Raw genomic sequence first — 16,380 nt, 5'->3', positions numbered from 1 at the left:
GGCCTGCGCAACTCTCCCTCTCTCTCTCCCCACCCTCCCCCCCCCCTCTGGCTCCAAACCGAGGGCCAATCGGCTTGCGGCAAGCCGATCGGCCCTCGCTGCTCTGCCCCCCCTCCCTGCTTGCTGCTTCCCTCCCAAGCGGCAGTTACAGTTTCGGGGGGATTCTTGCACTTTCGGGGGGATTTAAACATCCCCCCGAATTTTTTTTCAACTTTTTTTATTTTTGTGCACACATGGGGACTGGCCCACGTGTGCACAAACCTCTCCCTCCCCCCCAGGTGCCCCCAAAGTGCAGATTTAGATATCCACACTCCGGGGGCAACTTCAGCATTAGTATAAGGATTTCGCGCAAAGTAGAAAAAGCACAGAAAGGAATGCAGTAGCAATTAACCAGACACAGACCGAGCTCCCCAGCCCCCATGGCAGCGTAGCTGACACATGCTCCTGCCTGGCAATTAATGATCAGGACCAGATCTGGAGGGAGCTGCGGTGGCTCAAGTGGTTAAGACGCTGAACTGCAGGCTGTGGAAGGTCAGTAGTTCAGCAGTTCGAGACCCAGGTGCCGCATGACGGAGTGAGCTCCCATCTCTAGTTCCAGCTCCTGCCAACCTAGCAGTTCGAAAGCAAGAAATTGCAAATAGATAAATAGGTACCACTTCGGTGGGAAGGTAACAGCGTTCCATGCGCCTTGGTGTTTAGTCATGCCGGCCACATGACCACGGAAAGGTCTTTGGACAGCGCTGGCTCTTCGGCTTGGAAACGGAGATGAGCACCGCAACCCTAGAGTCGGACTCGACTGGCTTTCGAGCAAGGGAACCTTTACCTTTACCTTTTTACCAGATCTGGAAGGGTTGAAGACTACTGCAGAGAAAGAGATGTTTTTGTTTTCTGAGTTTAGAAAAAAATTATGCTGCCGCTCCAGGGAACATACTTGAGGCGGCTTACAAAGTAAATTTAACATTACTGGGATAAAGAATTACTGATTCGTGTGGCGGAGACCTCCATGATACCTAGACTTAGCCTAGACTTTTAACCAGTTAATAAATAGTGTGCTTATTTCATTTTAGTTAGGAAGGTTCTGTAAGTAGATAATTCTCTCTCCCACCCCTGAATATTATAAACAGGTTCCTGTCAGCGTGAAAATTCAGTCTTGTGGTCTGATGAATCTTTACACTTTTTTTTTTAAACAGGGACCTTAAGAACAATTTCATTAGTGCTATAGAACCAGGAGCCTTCATAGGACTTTCGTCTTTGAAAAGATTGTAAGTATTTACGTTTGCTAACTTGGAGTTAAGTAAAATGTTAAGTAGGATGTATATTAATTGCTGGCCTGAACTAAAACTCCAGTGATCTTTAAAAAAAAAAAAAAAAAAATCCTTTCAGCCATAGGCATGATTGACCTCCTAGTGTGCAGTGTCCTGTTGCAGTTACTGAAATCTATGTTGTGCCCTTTTTGAAAACACTTACAAATCCTGTTACCCCATTAAAAATGTAGATCTGCAAAAGAAACTAACAAGGGGCAAGTAACAGGGTGGTCCCTGACCCAAAGGATGCCTGTCTTGCCTCTCTGTCCTGGCCCCAGTCTGATGGAACATACTCCCAATTGAGACTGGGGCCCTGCGGGATCTTCTTCAGTTCCGCAGGGCCTGCAAGATGGAGCTGTTCCGCCAGGTGTTTGGTTGAGGCAACAGGCGCCCATATATGGCATCCCCGAGGTTGCTATCACCCGTCTATTTACCGACCACCAACAACTGGCCTTGAACTTACTGCACCATCGGGCCAGAACTTTATAGCCAACTGATGCTGTTTCAAGCTGTGCCCATTGTTTTAATTGCTATGATGTTTTATCGTGTTTTAAACTGAAATGGCATTTATTATAATGATGTTACCCGCCCTGAGCCCGTCTGCGAGTGGGCGGGATATAGATGCAAATAATAAATAAATAACAGAGATTGGCTTTATCGAGAAGAACTAAAGAAGAAGAGATTGGATTTATACCCCGCCCTTCACTTGGAGTCTCAGAGCGGTTTACAAACTCCTTTCCCTTCCCCACAACAGACACCCTGTGAGGTGGGTGGTGCTGAGACAGCTCTGACACAAACCGCTCTTTCAGGTACAGCTGTGCCAGAGCTTGTGACTGACCCAAGGTCACATCAGCAGGTGCAAGTGGAGGAGTGGGGAATCAAACCCGGTTCTCCCAGATTAGAGTCCGCACACTTAACCACTACACCAAACTGGCTCTTTGTGACTCTTACAGCTGTAGCATGTCCAGATGTTACTTGGCAAGTATCTCCCCACATGGAAGGATGAGGAACATGTGTTTGCCTCCTGCCCTCCTCTTCCACTCTCACACCTAGTGGTGGCTTCATAACATGTCAAGAACAGAGATAAAGATTGCCTTCTGCCAAAGAAACTGCACCATGGTGGTTTTCTTCTGAACATACTGAGTAGCACCAAGCCATGTGAAAAACAGATGTTGCGTTATTACAGTCATCTGGCTGTTGTACTTGGGCAAGCAGCAGTTGCTGGGGGTGTGAGCACCTGAGCCTCCAATAAGATAGTTGCTTGATTCCTTCTCATTATGCCCATATTAATGTCTGCCGTGCTGCTGAAAGGTTCATGAAGGGATCACGGGCCACACGCAGTTGTTTAGTGAGGAAGTTAGACCCTTTGCCAAAGATTCAGCACTCACGAACCATTCAGTAACAACCATCTTCAAAATAAAAGAATACTCTCTTCGTTCAAGTAGTACAGCCCTTGGGCATCTCATGCAGCCTGCTTGAACCAATGAAACGGTCAGCCATATAAATCATTTTGCTGTTGTGTTCTGAATTAAGCACTTAACTGTCTTTAGTCAAAAGGAAGATGGCCCTGAAAATAAGACAGTTCCCCTAAAGAAAGAGAAGGCTAGACGTAAAAACAGATGGCATTACTTTAACAGATGACATTACTGCAGTGATCTTTTTTTTAAAAAATCCTTTCCGCCATAGGCATGAGACCTCCTGGTGTGCAGTGTCCTGTTGCAGTTACCGAAATAAGACAGTTCCCCTAAAGAAAGAGAAGGCTAGACATAAAAACAGATGGCATTGCTTTAAGACCACCCCCCCCAAAAAAACCCCCAGAGTCAGCCAGCCAGAGGTTCTCTCCTCCAGCCCACCTCTATCTACTCAGTGTCTCTTCACCCCATCTGCAACCTTCTGAGGGTTCCCTTGTCACAACCACCTTTGCCCTCTGACATTGCCTCTTCAGGGCTCTTTTTGTAGCAAGAACTCCCTTGCATATTAGGCGACACCCCCCTAATGTAGCCAATTCTCCAAGAGCTTACAGAGCTCTTCTTACAGGGGCTACTGTAAGCTCTTGGAGGGTTGGCTACATTAGGGGTGTGTCGCCTAATATGCAGTGGAGTTCCTGCTACAAAAAGAGCCCTGGGTTCAGTTATTCCCAGTCAGAAAGCATCATTCAGGGTGACACAGCTGCTAGAGCTCCCTCTGCCCCGCAACTTGGACGTTCATGGGCTGCCCTCTGGCCATCCCCTCAGCTGATGAAGGGGCTATCCCAGTGATGGCGAACCTTTTAGAGGCCGAGTGCCCAAACTGCGACCGAAAACCCACTTATTTATCGCAAAGGGCCAACACGGTGATTTAACCTGAATACTGAGGTTTTACTTTAGAAAAAACAACCCATACATTAACTTAAGATGATCCAAACAAAGTCAGGAAAGCAATCCCAAATGCTTTCATTTACTTAAAATTATTTGGCAGAGAATTCGACACTTTAATTATGGTCTGGGCCTGGCTGGGGTGATGGCACGCGTGCCCACAGAGAGGGCTCCGAGTGCCACCTCTGGCACCCGTGCCATAGGTTCGCCACCACTGGGCTATCCTCTTACTCGCCCTGTGCTCCCTGGCCAAGCCAGAAAGCACGGAGGGAAGGAATGCCCTGGCTGCCCTTCCAGTCACGTGACCCAAGTTTCCCACCCTCTTCCCCTCTAAAGGCGTGGCAGGGACAGCAGGCGGGATCCCCTTAGGCTGTGGGAGTGGCACCTCCCCTCAGTAGAATGGGGACAACTTTAAATAAATTTGTGCCTGAGTTTAAGACAACCCACCCGCCCCTTGAAAGCCCCCTAAAAGTATATATTTTTTTAAAAGCTTCTTATATTTTGGTAAATATGGTATCTAGGGATACATTCCCACCAGCATCTCTGGGAATCCCAGTAGGAGCAGTGAGCACATGACAGTCATCGTATCTGATCTTACCAGAACACGTAAGCAGTTCAGTCAGAACCCTTCCATCCTCCCTGGTGCTTTCTATAGTGTCTGCAATCATTTGGACATCAGAAAAAGTGGCATTTTTAAAACATGCGTGCGTTTTCTGTTCTGTTTTCCTTTGGACAGAGACTTAACGAACAATCGAATAGGATGCCTGAACACAGACATATTTAAAGGACTGACAAATCTCATTAGATTGTAAGTATCGCTCTGCTAAATGTAACTTCTGGTGCACGTACCCAGCAGGCCTTTCTCCCTTCTTTCAAAAGTACTCGCTTGTTAACTGTGTTCCTGGGCAACCTGTTCCAAAAATGGGCAGCAAAATTGCCATCCTACAAAAAATAGGGGATTGGGAGGGGGGAGTCTTGACAGTATTGGAAACTGATTATATAGTGATGTCTTCTGAAGGGGACTCACCAAAGTGCAGGGTTTTGTTTTTTTTACAAGGCAATCATATGCGGAGTCACTCCAGTCTACGCCCATTAATTTTAGTCTAATTTTTATTGCACTGTATTCTTCAGTAAGTGGTAATGCTTCATTTAACTGCCTTCCCTTCGCATGAGTGTCCAGCACTCTCTCCCAGCCCACCATCCTTTCTGCTTCTTTGCGAAAGAGTCTGAGTTCATTTTGTCCCCCCGTTTTAAAAGCATTGTTGGGTTCCCTTTATTTAAAGACCCTGGGAGTTGGTGACATGAATTGGTAGGTTGTTAGATCCGATGCCAGTTTGCTACTTTCCCCATTTTGGAAAGAGAAAGTTAGGCCGAGTTCAGACTGGCTGTTTGCCCCGACATAGGCACGTTTCAGAAACCTTCCACAACTGGATTAAAGGGGCCCTTCACACAGGCACATTTGTCAGGCGTTCCCCACCCGTACTCAACCCGTCTTGTAACGCTTTGCTCCCGAGTTTAAAAGATACCTGGTGAAAGTGGTAGCAAACCCTGGAAAGCGCGATTATCCTGCGTCCATCCCGTGGTGTGAACAAAATGTGAACGCCGAAAGCCATGTTTTTCTTATGTGCTCAACTGCTTGAGCAGTTCCGCAGGGCCTGCAAAACGGAGCTCTTCCGCCAGGCTTTTGAGTAGGAGCCGCCGCCCTACTATACCACCACTGTCAAGACATCTGAATGGATGCATTGACGGGACCCCAGGAAGAACTTGGAATTACATCAGAAACGCCGTCGCCATTGGATATGTACGCTGAGAATACCAGCTCAAGTCGTGGGGATACCATCTTGGATCTAGGACACTAGTAACTGGATAGAGCACTTTAGTCTTAGTTTTAATGTTTTATATTTTTATATGTTTTTACTTATGGCTAGACTAATGATCTGGCCTCTGTTAGCTGTCCTGAGCCCACCGGGGAGGGCGGGATGTAAGTGTGAAAATAAATAAATATCTCCAGATTGCCAAAAAGAAAGCCACGCCTTACAGCCGTGCCTCCGGGCCAACAGTGTGAACGCTCCCTTGCGCCTCCTCCCGGTATGCTCCCGCATCAGTCAGTGCAGTGTAAATGGGAAAAGTTTGTTCCGGCTCTTTTTTGCCATGGCTCCCTCCCGCTTCAAACTGCCAGTCTGAACTCGGCCTTAGAGTGACTAGATCATTTTCTGGTCTGTCTTAGTCTTTTCTAATCATCACGTTTGAGGTGCCTGTCTGACCCCATTCACACCTGTGCTTTGCAGTATGGTCTTGTGCTGTAGAATCCTGAATCTGCCTAACCTGTATGAAGTAAAGTGTGGCATATACAGAAAACACATTATGCCAGACATTGTCCTTTCTCTGCTACAGAAGCTTGAACCTTATTTTCTTTTGTTTGTGCCACCTTATTTTCTTTTGTTCGTTTTTATGCAAGTTGTTGGGGTGTAGTAGTGATCCAAAGGAGAGCTCCAGTTCTTGACTTTCTCCTCAGGGTTCTGGATCTGGAGAGCAGTCATAAGCAGGTCTACTCAGAATCCTACTCAGATATGTTTAATGGGCCTTACTCCCAAGAAGATGTTCTTAGGATTGTGCTGTTAGTACATCAAGTTCCATAATATAACTCCGACAATGCAGATTTCCCCATCTCTGAGAACTAAGTATTCCTCGTACCTCATGTTAATGTTTCTTTCCTTTTTAAAAAATCTTTTCCTAGAAATCTTTCAGGAAACTTGTTTTCATCACTTGCACAAGGAACCTTTGATTATCTTACTTCGCTAAAGTCTTTGTAAGTAAAAAAAATCTCTTTGAGGCTTTTAAAATAGAATGTGTAACTGTACTTCGGTAGATTTTTGCAGTTAAAATCAAATGCAGTACATAATCATTCGTTTCATTTTATTTGGAAGCCATGTTTCAGTAGGCATTCTAGCTTTTGTAGTAAAATCTAAAAGTCCTTATGAGACAGACAGAGGATGTTCAAAGTATATATTGACTTGAGGCTTATAAGTGACCAGACAACTCATCCGGTAGTTTGAGACAGGTAAGAATCACCTCCGTGTAACCAAATAGGCAAGCTTGTGTAAAATTCCAAGGCAGCTGGTTCTTTCTTAAACCATTAGATTACTATGAATTATTATTTCAAATACGCATGCATAAACAGGCTAGTAAAATTTCTTAAGGACTCGGGCTGAAATACATCACTGAAAACTGTAATGTGGCTATCGATTTTCAAATATATTTGGAAGCAGCTCAGTTATGTACTTAAAATTCCTCCTGGATTCGTTGAGACTACATGTTGTAAAAAAACAATCCTCCTATTCTTTGATATGTTCCAGAGAATTCCAGACTGATTATCTTCTATGTGATTGTAATATGTTGTGGATGCAGCAGTGGTTACAGGACAGAAACATAACGGTACGCGAGACCCGATGTGCTTTCCCCAAGTCACTACAGGCCCAACTGGTTGTGAGTGTTAAGCAGGAGCTTCTGACGTGTGGTAAGAGAGTTACAGCCTAGTGATCTGGAATCTCTGGGACATGTGTTCTGGTGCGCAATGCCACAAGCATCTTTATTCTCTGCTTTCTTCTTGATTGATGGTTTTTTTCCCCGCTGGCTCTCACAATGAAACTCAGCCAGCATGGCGACTTTGGAAGGAAGGAATCTTTTGGACTTCTCAGGGATGTAAAATTTTTGTAAATTTTGAAGCCACAGGAAAAAATTGAAACGTTGGGGGGGGGGATTGAAATATATACAATACTATCAAACCTAAACCAGATTTACTGCTTTAATAAAATAACTACAAGCACAAAGGGGACACAGCTAAGTCAGATAAACACAGAAAACACCGTGTTGAAATAATAAACACAATATTTACATGTACTTATAGCTAAATATATTTGCTTTTTATACATAACATCAACTCTAGTGTATTGTAAACACTTTCAAACGACAACATCACATTTCAAACACTTTCAAACTAAGTTATATAACATGAAGAGTCCAACTGTCTTCTTCCTGATGGAGGATAAATACCAATGTACAGTTATTTGTACCGAACAATGCAGCAACCTATTGTACATTTCCCAAGTGATGATCAATCAGGTAAAGCTAGCAGGCAGCTTGTATTTCTCACTGTGATGATTCAACTTAGCAAGCAGGCCTAGCAACACGCCTCCCGGGCATAACCTGCGTGTTTCGAACAAATCTTCAGGCATAAATTTTTCTGGAACCAAAGCTGGAAATTTTTCTGGAAACATGCAGGTTTTATAGCAGTCTTTTTAATACTCTCTGAAATTTCCAATTTTTCCATCAGAAAAGTTGGGGGGGGGGGGGGGGCCTTGGGGAAAAAACGAGAGGGAAAATCCCACCCCCCATTTTTCCTTGTGGTTTTTTTTTCCCCTGGGCCTCTAGGCTTCGTGAGCAGCTCCAGTTCTTTTAACTGTATACCATTTGAGCTGTTGGATTTTTTCCCCCCTGAAGCCAAAGCCTAACTTTTCTTTTCCTAAAATGGGAACTTAACTAAACCTCTTCTTTTTTAATAGCAGCAGAGCATGTCTTTCCCCCCATCCTTCCAAACAGAGCAGTGGGGGAAAAGATAGTAAAGAAATAAGTACTATGTTGGATCCTACCAGCTTTCCACTGGTGGAGGAGTGGCAAGTTTGCCTGATTTTTCTCCTTACAACCCTCTGTCCCATAAGGCTGTGTCCAGTTAGGTCCCCCAATCGTCAGCATGGCCTTTTGTGAATCAAAAAGTATTGTTGGAAGAAGGGGGCAGATAGAGAACTGTCTGCTTCCACAGTTGATAGGATCGGAGCTATAATATGCAGAGTTATATTTTGGAGGCTGTATGATATCAGAACTCATAATTTTCTGAAAGTTTGAGTTGCTTCTAGCCTACAGTATAAACATGCTTAATTTTTTAAAAAAATTAAGATTAGAAGAAGGGAGAAGAGAAGTGACTAATAATTGCCTTTAAGGCATGTCAGATGTTACAACAGAGCTGTAAATTTATCTTCTGAACAGACACGTCCATATACATCTCATCTGCTTTTATAACTTGCTCTTCAGACAAGCTGAGAACTGTTGGTAAACAGATTTCTTCTGTTAGCAGCGTAGTTTATTGAAAGCATAAGTGTTGAAATTGCTTAAAAGTTTATGGAAGCATTTAAGAATTACATAAACTTTGCCATTTTGCTGCTTATTGATGAGGGGATTTGGGATCTGTGTTTGTTCAGTAATTTTTGACTACCAGTGGCTCACAGTTTACCAGAAGGTAAAGCCGGAGAAGGAATTTGGCAGATGCACTGGCAGAGGCACAATTACATTTGTAGTGTGGGCAGTGTTCCCTCTAAGCTGAGTTAGTGTGGGCTAGTTCACAGTTTCTTAGACTCCAGCTCACGCCTTTTTGTCTCAGCTCAGGAAAGGATGGCTCCAGAGTAAACTAGTTTATGCAGCAGCCAAATCGCTGGCTCACAACTTTAATGCCAGTAGCTCACAAAGTAGAATTTTTGCTTACAAGACTCCACAGCTTAGAGGGAGCATCGGTGGTGGGTCCGAAAAAAGTGTGAAGTTACTGAGCTTGCCCAGTAGTGTGGACACAGAATTTTTGAAGAACAAATCTCTGCACTAATATAAGATAGAAATAATTACAGAAGTAGCTGTACGACTTTAATTCACAATACAGTTTTATTTGAGCTGATCCTATTCACACTGAGGTGGTGGTGAATGTTGTATGTACTTAAATAAGAGAATGATAAGTTTTCTTCCACGCACTACTAGACTTAGATTTTCTACTAAAGTGGATTGTCAGTAGGTTCAGGAGCAGCAGAAAGAAGGGCTTCTTCACAGAATGCCTAATGAGAGAATTCGCTGCCATATGCGGTGGTGATGCCCGCTAACTTAATTGTAAAAAAGAAAGGATTCAAGAAATTCTTGTAAAACAGCTTTACTAATGCTTGATAGAACATCCATGTACAGGGGCAGGATACCCTCAAATACCAGATGGTTGGAGAAGAATGATAGGGCAAAGGACTGGACTTTAATGTGGTATAGACAGCAACTCATATTTTAAGTTCCTAAATATTGCTGTTTATGAGGTACTTGGTAACCTGATACTGATAATGCAAGAAAACAAATTCAGTGGACCAGCTATGGCCACACCACACTTAATATCTGCAAGTGGAGTGTTTTGAAAGGGAGAGGTAGAATTCATATAAATACAGTCTTCACACACTGTTGATGTATATTTTGTCTGCCGCATGTATTTTGAACTTTGGTATTATATCCAGAGCATAAACTCTCATGGGAAGCATATCAGATGGTATGTGCACCTGTTCCTACTTGTGTTTATGTAAAGTTTCTATATATGAATTTTCAAATTCACAAGCAGTAATACTGGAAATGTATCCTGAGATGCAAAACAAACTGTTAATCTAGAAACTCAATGTGTGTGTTTTCCTCCCTGCAATGGAATACAGAGCCACCTTTGGAGTTACCATCTTTCTACATGACCCCGTCTCATCGTCAGGTTGTATTTGAAGGAGACATTCTGCCTTTCCAGTGTATGGCTTCATACATTGATCAGGACATGCAGATTCTATGGTATCAGGATGGAAAGATAGTAGAAACCGATGAATCCCAGGGCATTTTTGTTGAAAAGAATATGGTTCATAACTGCTCGCTCATTGCAAGGTAAGGTCTTTGTGCGCGGTTTCCTCTAGTTCTTTTGGATCCCTTTGTTAAATGTCTGTAGATGGAAATTTGCAAGTTGCTCTGCACAGCGATGGTAGAATGCCTAGGATAGCAATACGATCACATCCATGGCCCCATCCGCGTGCACGTTCAGTATTATCTGTGAGCAGGAGCTACGGATATAGGTCCTCTGTGTGCAGTTGGGCTCCCCATGTGTGAGGGTTTTCGTTCACATGCAACACACATCTGTATGTGTATAAGCTCTTGCTCTCATAAGCTCAGTCGCATGCATGTAAGAGCAGTCCTGTTCACCCACCAACCCTGCACTTTCACCTTTCTTGGCTAATTGTGTGTAAGTGGTCTGGTTGTTCTGGCAAATGATTGATTTCACTTACTCATGTGATGTGACCTAGGAAAAACACCTTGTCTGCTCTCGTGTGTATTTAAAGCAGAAATGAGTTTCTCACAACTTGGGCAAATCTATTCTCACGTAATCCTTTCTCCCTAGGATAGAAGCATACAGCGCTGCATCTCCAACGGCATACAGTTTTTGCCATCATTTGCACTTCACATTCATTTTCTGCCTTAAGTGCTACTGCACTGGGCACATTTTGGGTTGGAAGATGACTAAAAGTTATGCAGTATTTGTTTAAAATATATTACCCACCCAACCGATGGGGTGGGGTGGAATATGCAGATTTAATTCAGTACCATGCTCCGGGAAGAGATTTCCCCCCCCATACATTGGCTTGGATCCAGTGATACATAAATGGCAACATAAATGTGTAGCACAGCTCCGCTTGTGCAAGACCATGTAATACCTAGTGCTTTCCTCCCAGTTTGCTACAGTGCCCAGGAATTGGGTGCACAAGATTTTGTGCAAGGAGAAGTGCAGATGGGAATACAGTAGATCTTGTGCAAGGAGAAATGCAGGTGGGAATACAGTAAGTTTGACTTACCCCAAGTAGCTGTTGCGGTCTTTTTCTTGAATGTCCACTTTTGCCAGAGCTCTAACAAAAGCAAAAAAATAATAATTGCTGGATCTAACCCAGTGCTTTTTGTTAAGCTTTGAGAATCTTCAAGTATTCCCATACCAGGCAGAGTAAACTGGCTTTCTGAACAGAATTGACCCTTTGTAAATGCTTTTCTGCAGTATTTAAATGCTGATCTTTTCTCTGACCTTAATCTTAGTGCCTTGACCATCTCAAATATTCAAGCTGGATCTACGGGCAACTGGGGTTGCCATGTGCAGACCAAGCGTGGGAATAATTCAAGGACCATTGACATCGTCGTATTGGACAGCTCGGCACAGTACTGCCCACCGGAAAGAGTTGTCAACAACAAAGGTGACTTCAGGTTGGTGATGACAGCTGGGGAAGCAGATGTGGTGGCTGTTCCATTACGATGCTTTGGAGCTTGAACGTTACTTGGTTTTGTTATCCTTTTTGCTGATAATGAATTTGTCATCCCAGTTCTTAATTTGCCAGAATCAAAGAGCAAAGTCTTTTAAAATCGCCTTTAATTTTATAACAGTTTGAAGAGTAGTATTTAGCAAAATCTGCAATGGGGTAGCCAGAATTTAACAAGAAATCTGAGTGAACTGAAATTTAAATTTTAAGGATATAATTGTCCTTGGAAGATTTTTATGTCTTACAGTAGCTAACAATATATTATGTATATTACCGTACACAACTATATTCAAGGGCAGAATATGTGTCAGGCTCCTTAGTCAGGTCACACCACACAGGGCTTCATAAGAAGATAACTGTTTATTAGTGGATCCAGTACTAAAGAACACGTGTACAGCTTGTGTCAGGAATGGCCGTCAGTGCTAAGGCTTCTGACTTATAGTGAAATCAAACAATTCCCCCTGTAAGCATGACCCAAGCAGGCATAGCAGAAAAGCCGTTAACTTTCCCAGCCGTGAAAACTGCAGCTGGAACATCTACAAGGTCAACCATAAGATAGCACACAGTAGCTGAGCAGGGTAGAGCTGAGAACAAGAGGGAGGGTACCCCTCCACATTCCAGAACTATGACAGGGCTACCTGACAATATGATAGATACTGAACTATCATATCCCTTTTTTTCTGTATTGATCTGTCAGTAGTAAATCAGGGATGCCAGCCTTCAGGTGGGACCTAGGGATGCCCTGGAATTACAACTCATCTGCAGGCTACAGAGATCAGTTCCCCTGGAGGAAATGGCTGCTTTGGAGGGTGGACGTTCTGGCCTTTCTGAGGTCCTTCTCCTCCCCAAATCTCAGGAGTTCCTCAACTTGGATCTGGCAACCCTACCTCCCCATTCCCCGCCGGTAGCCTGGGGGGGTGGGACCCGGTAACCTAAATACGTCTCTCCCTTCTTTATTGCCCACATTTCACTTCATTTTGTACTCTTTTTCTTCTTTTTCTCACCTCTTCCTTTCTAAACTCTTTGCTGGTCACTAACAGTACATTATCTCAGGAGGTGACACAGCAATTATTTATGGGTGTACTGGGAAACTATAACATTGAGAGACGGAATCAGGATATTTTTAAAGCAATGTTATTAGCTGCGCATGCTGTGATTGCATATGGTTGGAAGGAGAACTTGAAGTGGTCTTTAGATAGATGGAACGACTATTTATACGAATATATTCAGTCAGATATATTGGAAAGATGGAAAGATGAAGGAGATAAAGATGAAGGAGATAAAAAAAAGATGAAGGAGATAAAAAAGAAATGGGCTGTATATTTTTAATGGGTAAATAATGGAGAAGCCAATTCCATTATACTTGAAAAAATAAAAAAAATGTGCTCATGGTTAAAAATTTAATTTGAAGTTATGTGATGGCCACCTTGTGGGGGGAGGGATATAAAAAGGGAGAAAAATAAGAGAACTGGGACTGGATTGTAATGTAATAATAATTTACAATGCAAATTTAAAAAAACTTTTAAAAAAGGAGGTGACAGCAATTAGATTACCTTTGTGTGAGGTAACTCCTCTTACTTAGGTCTGTTTTACTTTCTTGTATTCTTAGTGAGCATACACATTTGGCTGTTACATTTGTTGATGTTTAGTAGTATCCTTTTCTCTCTTTTTCTGCCCCTCCCCTCAGTTCAGGGATTCTTTACTTAAGGTAACTTTCAGCATGGCTATCATTTCCATGAGATCTGTATTCAGATCACAATATTTTACTGAATGTAGTCTTTGGGTGATTTTGAAATTATGCTGAAACTAGATGTTGCTAAATTGCTGGTTTATTTATTTATTTATTGAGCTGCGGTGGCTCAAGTGGTTAAGACGCTGAACTGCAAGCGGTGGAAGGTCAGTAGTTCAGCAGTTCGAGACCCGAGTGTGCCGCATGATGGAGTGAGCTCCCGTCCCTAGTTCCAGCTCCTGCCAACCTAACAGTCTGAAAGCAAGAAATTGCAAGTAGATAAATAGGGACCACTTCGGTGGGAAGGTAACAAGCGTTCCGTGCGCCTTGGTGTTTAGTCATGCTGGCCACATGACCACGGAAACGTCTTCGGACAGTGCTGGCTCTTCGACTTTGAAACGGAGATGAGCACCGCAACCCTAGCGTCGGATTCGACTGGCTTTCGAGCAAGGGAACCTTTACCTTTACTGAATTGGGTGAATGGTTGAACCCGATACTATCTCTTCAGATCAGCAGTTTTCTAAGGTCTCCGGTGCAAAGACTTTCTTCAGACCCATTAAGGTCATGTCCCTTCAGCGGGAAATGCCAAGGATTGAACCCGAGAGCTTTGCTTCCATACATCCACTGAGCCATGTCCCCCCCCCCCCCGCCATTGCAGAGAAATGTGTAAAAGGACTTAGCTCATAGCTTGTTCCTAGCCTGCCTCACTCACAGTTGTGAAAAATTGTTGACCTGGAAAAGATGATAAAAGCCCCAGCCTCCTTCCACTGCACAAGTGTCTGTGCCAGGAGGCCATTTTTATTCCTCATAGGTAGTCAGCTGAGTGGTTATTTACCAGTCAGAAATGGGAATTATCACCACTTGGAAGTGATTGTTCGTGGACTCTTATTAGAATGGTGTTGCTTTGACTCTTTGTACAAATAAGGCTTGGGTCCAAAGAACGACGTGAATGATTTTGCACACTCAGTGGAGCTTTATACCCTCTGCTACTCCAAACACTTTTTAATTTGTCTTTGGGCTTGCAACTGGAGGTAAAAATCAGACGGCAAATAGGTTTGCCCTTCAAGCTTTCCCCATTAAAGTAACCTGTCCTGCTTTCTGATTAAGAACATAAGAGAAGCCAATGCTGGATCAGGCCAATGGCCCATCCAGTTCAACACTCTGTCACAGAGTGACCAAAAATACCAGTTGCCATCAGGAGGTCTAGCAGTGGGGCCAGGACACTAGAAGCCCTCCCACTGCCGCCACGCCCCCCCCCCCCCCCAGCACCAAGAATATAGAGCATCACTTACCCCAGACCAAGAATTCCTATCTATACCTTGTGGCTAATAGCCATTGATGGACCTCTGCTCCATACATTTTTTCTAATTCCCTCTTGAAGCCATCCATATTAACATAATGAGATTTTGTCCCACTGAAATTCCTTTGAAGGAAGCAGAGTTTTCCAGAATCATCAACTTTTATCAGAAGGTTCACTAGAGTTGGGTTTGCGGCAACTGACTTCTCAGTCTATAGTATGTAAAGGGCAGTAACTCAAGAGTTATTATTCCACTTTTGAGGCTATATACAGAAATCAGGTTTTGACTTATGAAGGAAATTATTCTGAGCCAGATGGCTGTAAATGTACCTAGGAACAATTTCTTTTTATTCCTGCTTTCGCTTGTTAGAGCTTCGTGGAAGTGCCAGTTTTGCTTTTGCTTAGAAGCCATTTGAGACTGAAGGTGTAGAACTCTTTGCCAGGAAGAAAATGGTATACTTGGGCAAAGAAGGATGGATGTATACATAAGACGTACTTCATTTTCGCTCGATTGTCCTTTGAAATTTCATATATAGCTCAATATTTACTCAGCAGTATGCTTTTTTACATCTGCATGTTCTGTGTATCTTGTGCAAACACATCTTTTTATAACTTGCCATAGCAAAAAAAAAAAAAAGTAAAATAGAAGCAAATTCAGGGGGGGACTAAGCTTTCTTCTAGCAAATCTTTTCTTTGGGAACTTTTTGAATATAATTAAAACCCTTGCTGGATCAGACCCCAGTCTATAAGTACAGCCCCCCCTTTCTAACCGTGGCCTGGCAGATGCTTCTGGGAAACCTATAAGAGGGCTTGAGGGCAACACATGCTCCCCCCCCCATGAGTACCCTAATAAAAATATCTTCCCCTCCCCCCAGACTGCATAAAGGCCCAGTAGACAGGAGAGAAATTAACCAATTTTTTCTTGTTGTCTTTTCTCCCTACTGGGGCTTAAACAGGCCCGCAGCTACATTGGGGCATCTTGGGGCTGGGCCCCTCAACTAGCTGCGCAGGCCTCCTGACTTTTTGCCGAGCCAGATGAAGAGCACCACCACCGCTGAGTAGCTCACAGCCTCCCCGCTGCAGTGGGGAAAAGGGGAAAAAATAGCACGGTCCAATCACGGTGCCTGAGTGCGGCTTAGAAGCCAGTCCTGGCTCTTTGCACCAACTCTGGAGGTACAGATCCCAGAAGCCAGCTTCACTAAGATCGACGGGGATCGCCTTGGCTCTGAGGTCACGATCCTCTCTATCTGGAGGAGGATGGGTGGGACTTACTGGGGAGTCAACACGTGTAGGGCTTCTGGGCGCTTTTGCCTTCTCGGGAGGGAGAAGAGTCGAGTTGGCTGCATTTGGAAAAAAGGGAAAGAAAAAGAGCCAGGAAATTCGAACAGGCGCCAGGCTCGCCTCCCTGGCTGGCTTCTCAGACTTTGCTCTCATTTAAACAAAGCAAAAGACAACTTGTGCCCCCTGACCCCCCTCCCTCCAACTCCCCCAAACTCCATCTCCCAATAAAAGCACTTTTTGCAATACTTACTCCAGATTTCCCTCCAGCCCAGTCGCCAAGACTTTGGTGCAGTTA

General features: G+C 43.8%; 1 protein-coding gene across 1 annotated transcript in view; it reads left to right on the top strand.

The window, feature by feature from the left end:
* The window catches only part of ADGRA3 (adhesion G protein-coupled receptor A3), a 76,351-nt gene that overhangs the window by 32,848 nt on the left and 27,123 nt on the right, over positions 1-16,380 (top strand). Inside the window, exons 3-8 of the mRNA XM_015417119.1 lie at positions 1,191-1,262; positions 4,395-4,466; positions 6,396-6,467; positions 7,015-7,175; positions 10,156-10,369; positions 11,561-11,725. Of these exons, the coding sequence (XP_015272605.1) occupies positions 1,191-1,262; positions 4,395-4,466; positions 6,396-6,467; positions 7,015-7,175; positions 10,156-10,369; positions 11,561-11,725 (756 nt within the window). The remainder of the gene's footprint in view (positions 1-1,190; positions 1,263-4,394; positions 4,467-6,395; positions 6,468-7,014; positions 7,176-10,155; positions 10,370-11,560; positions 11,726-16,380) is intronic.

Source organism: Gekko japonicus, unplaced genomic scaffold, assembly GCF_001447785.1.
Source record: "Gekko japonicus isolate JY-2015 unplaced genomic scaffold, Gekko_japonicus_V1.1 scaffold891, whole genome shotgun sequence".
NCBI lineage: Eukaryota > Metazoa > Chordata > Lepidosauria > Squamata > Gekkonidae > Gekko > Gekko japonicus.
Note: the sequence above shows the minus strand (reverse complement) of the source record. Positions and strands in the feature narration are given on the sequence as shown.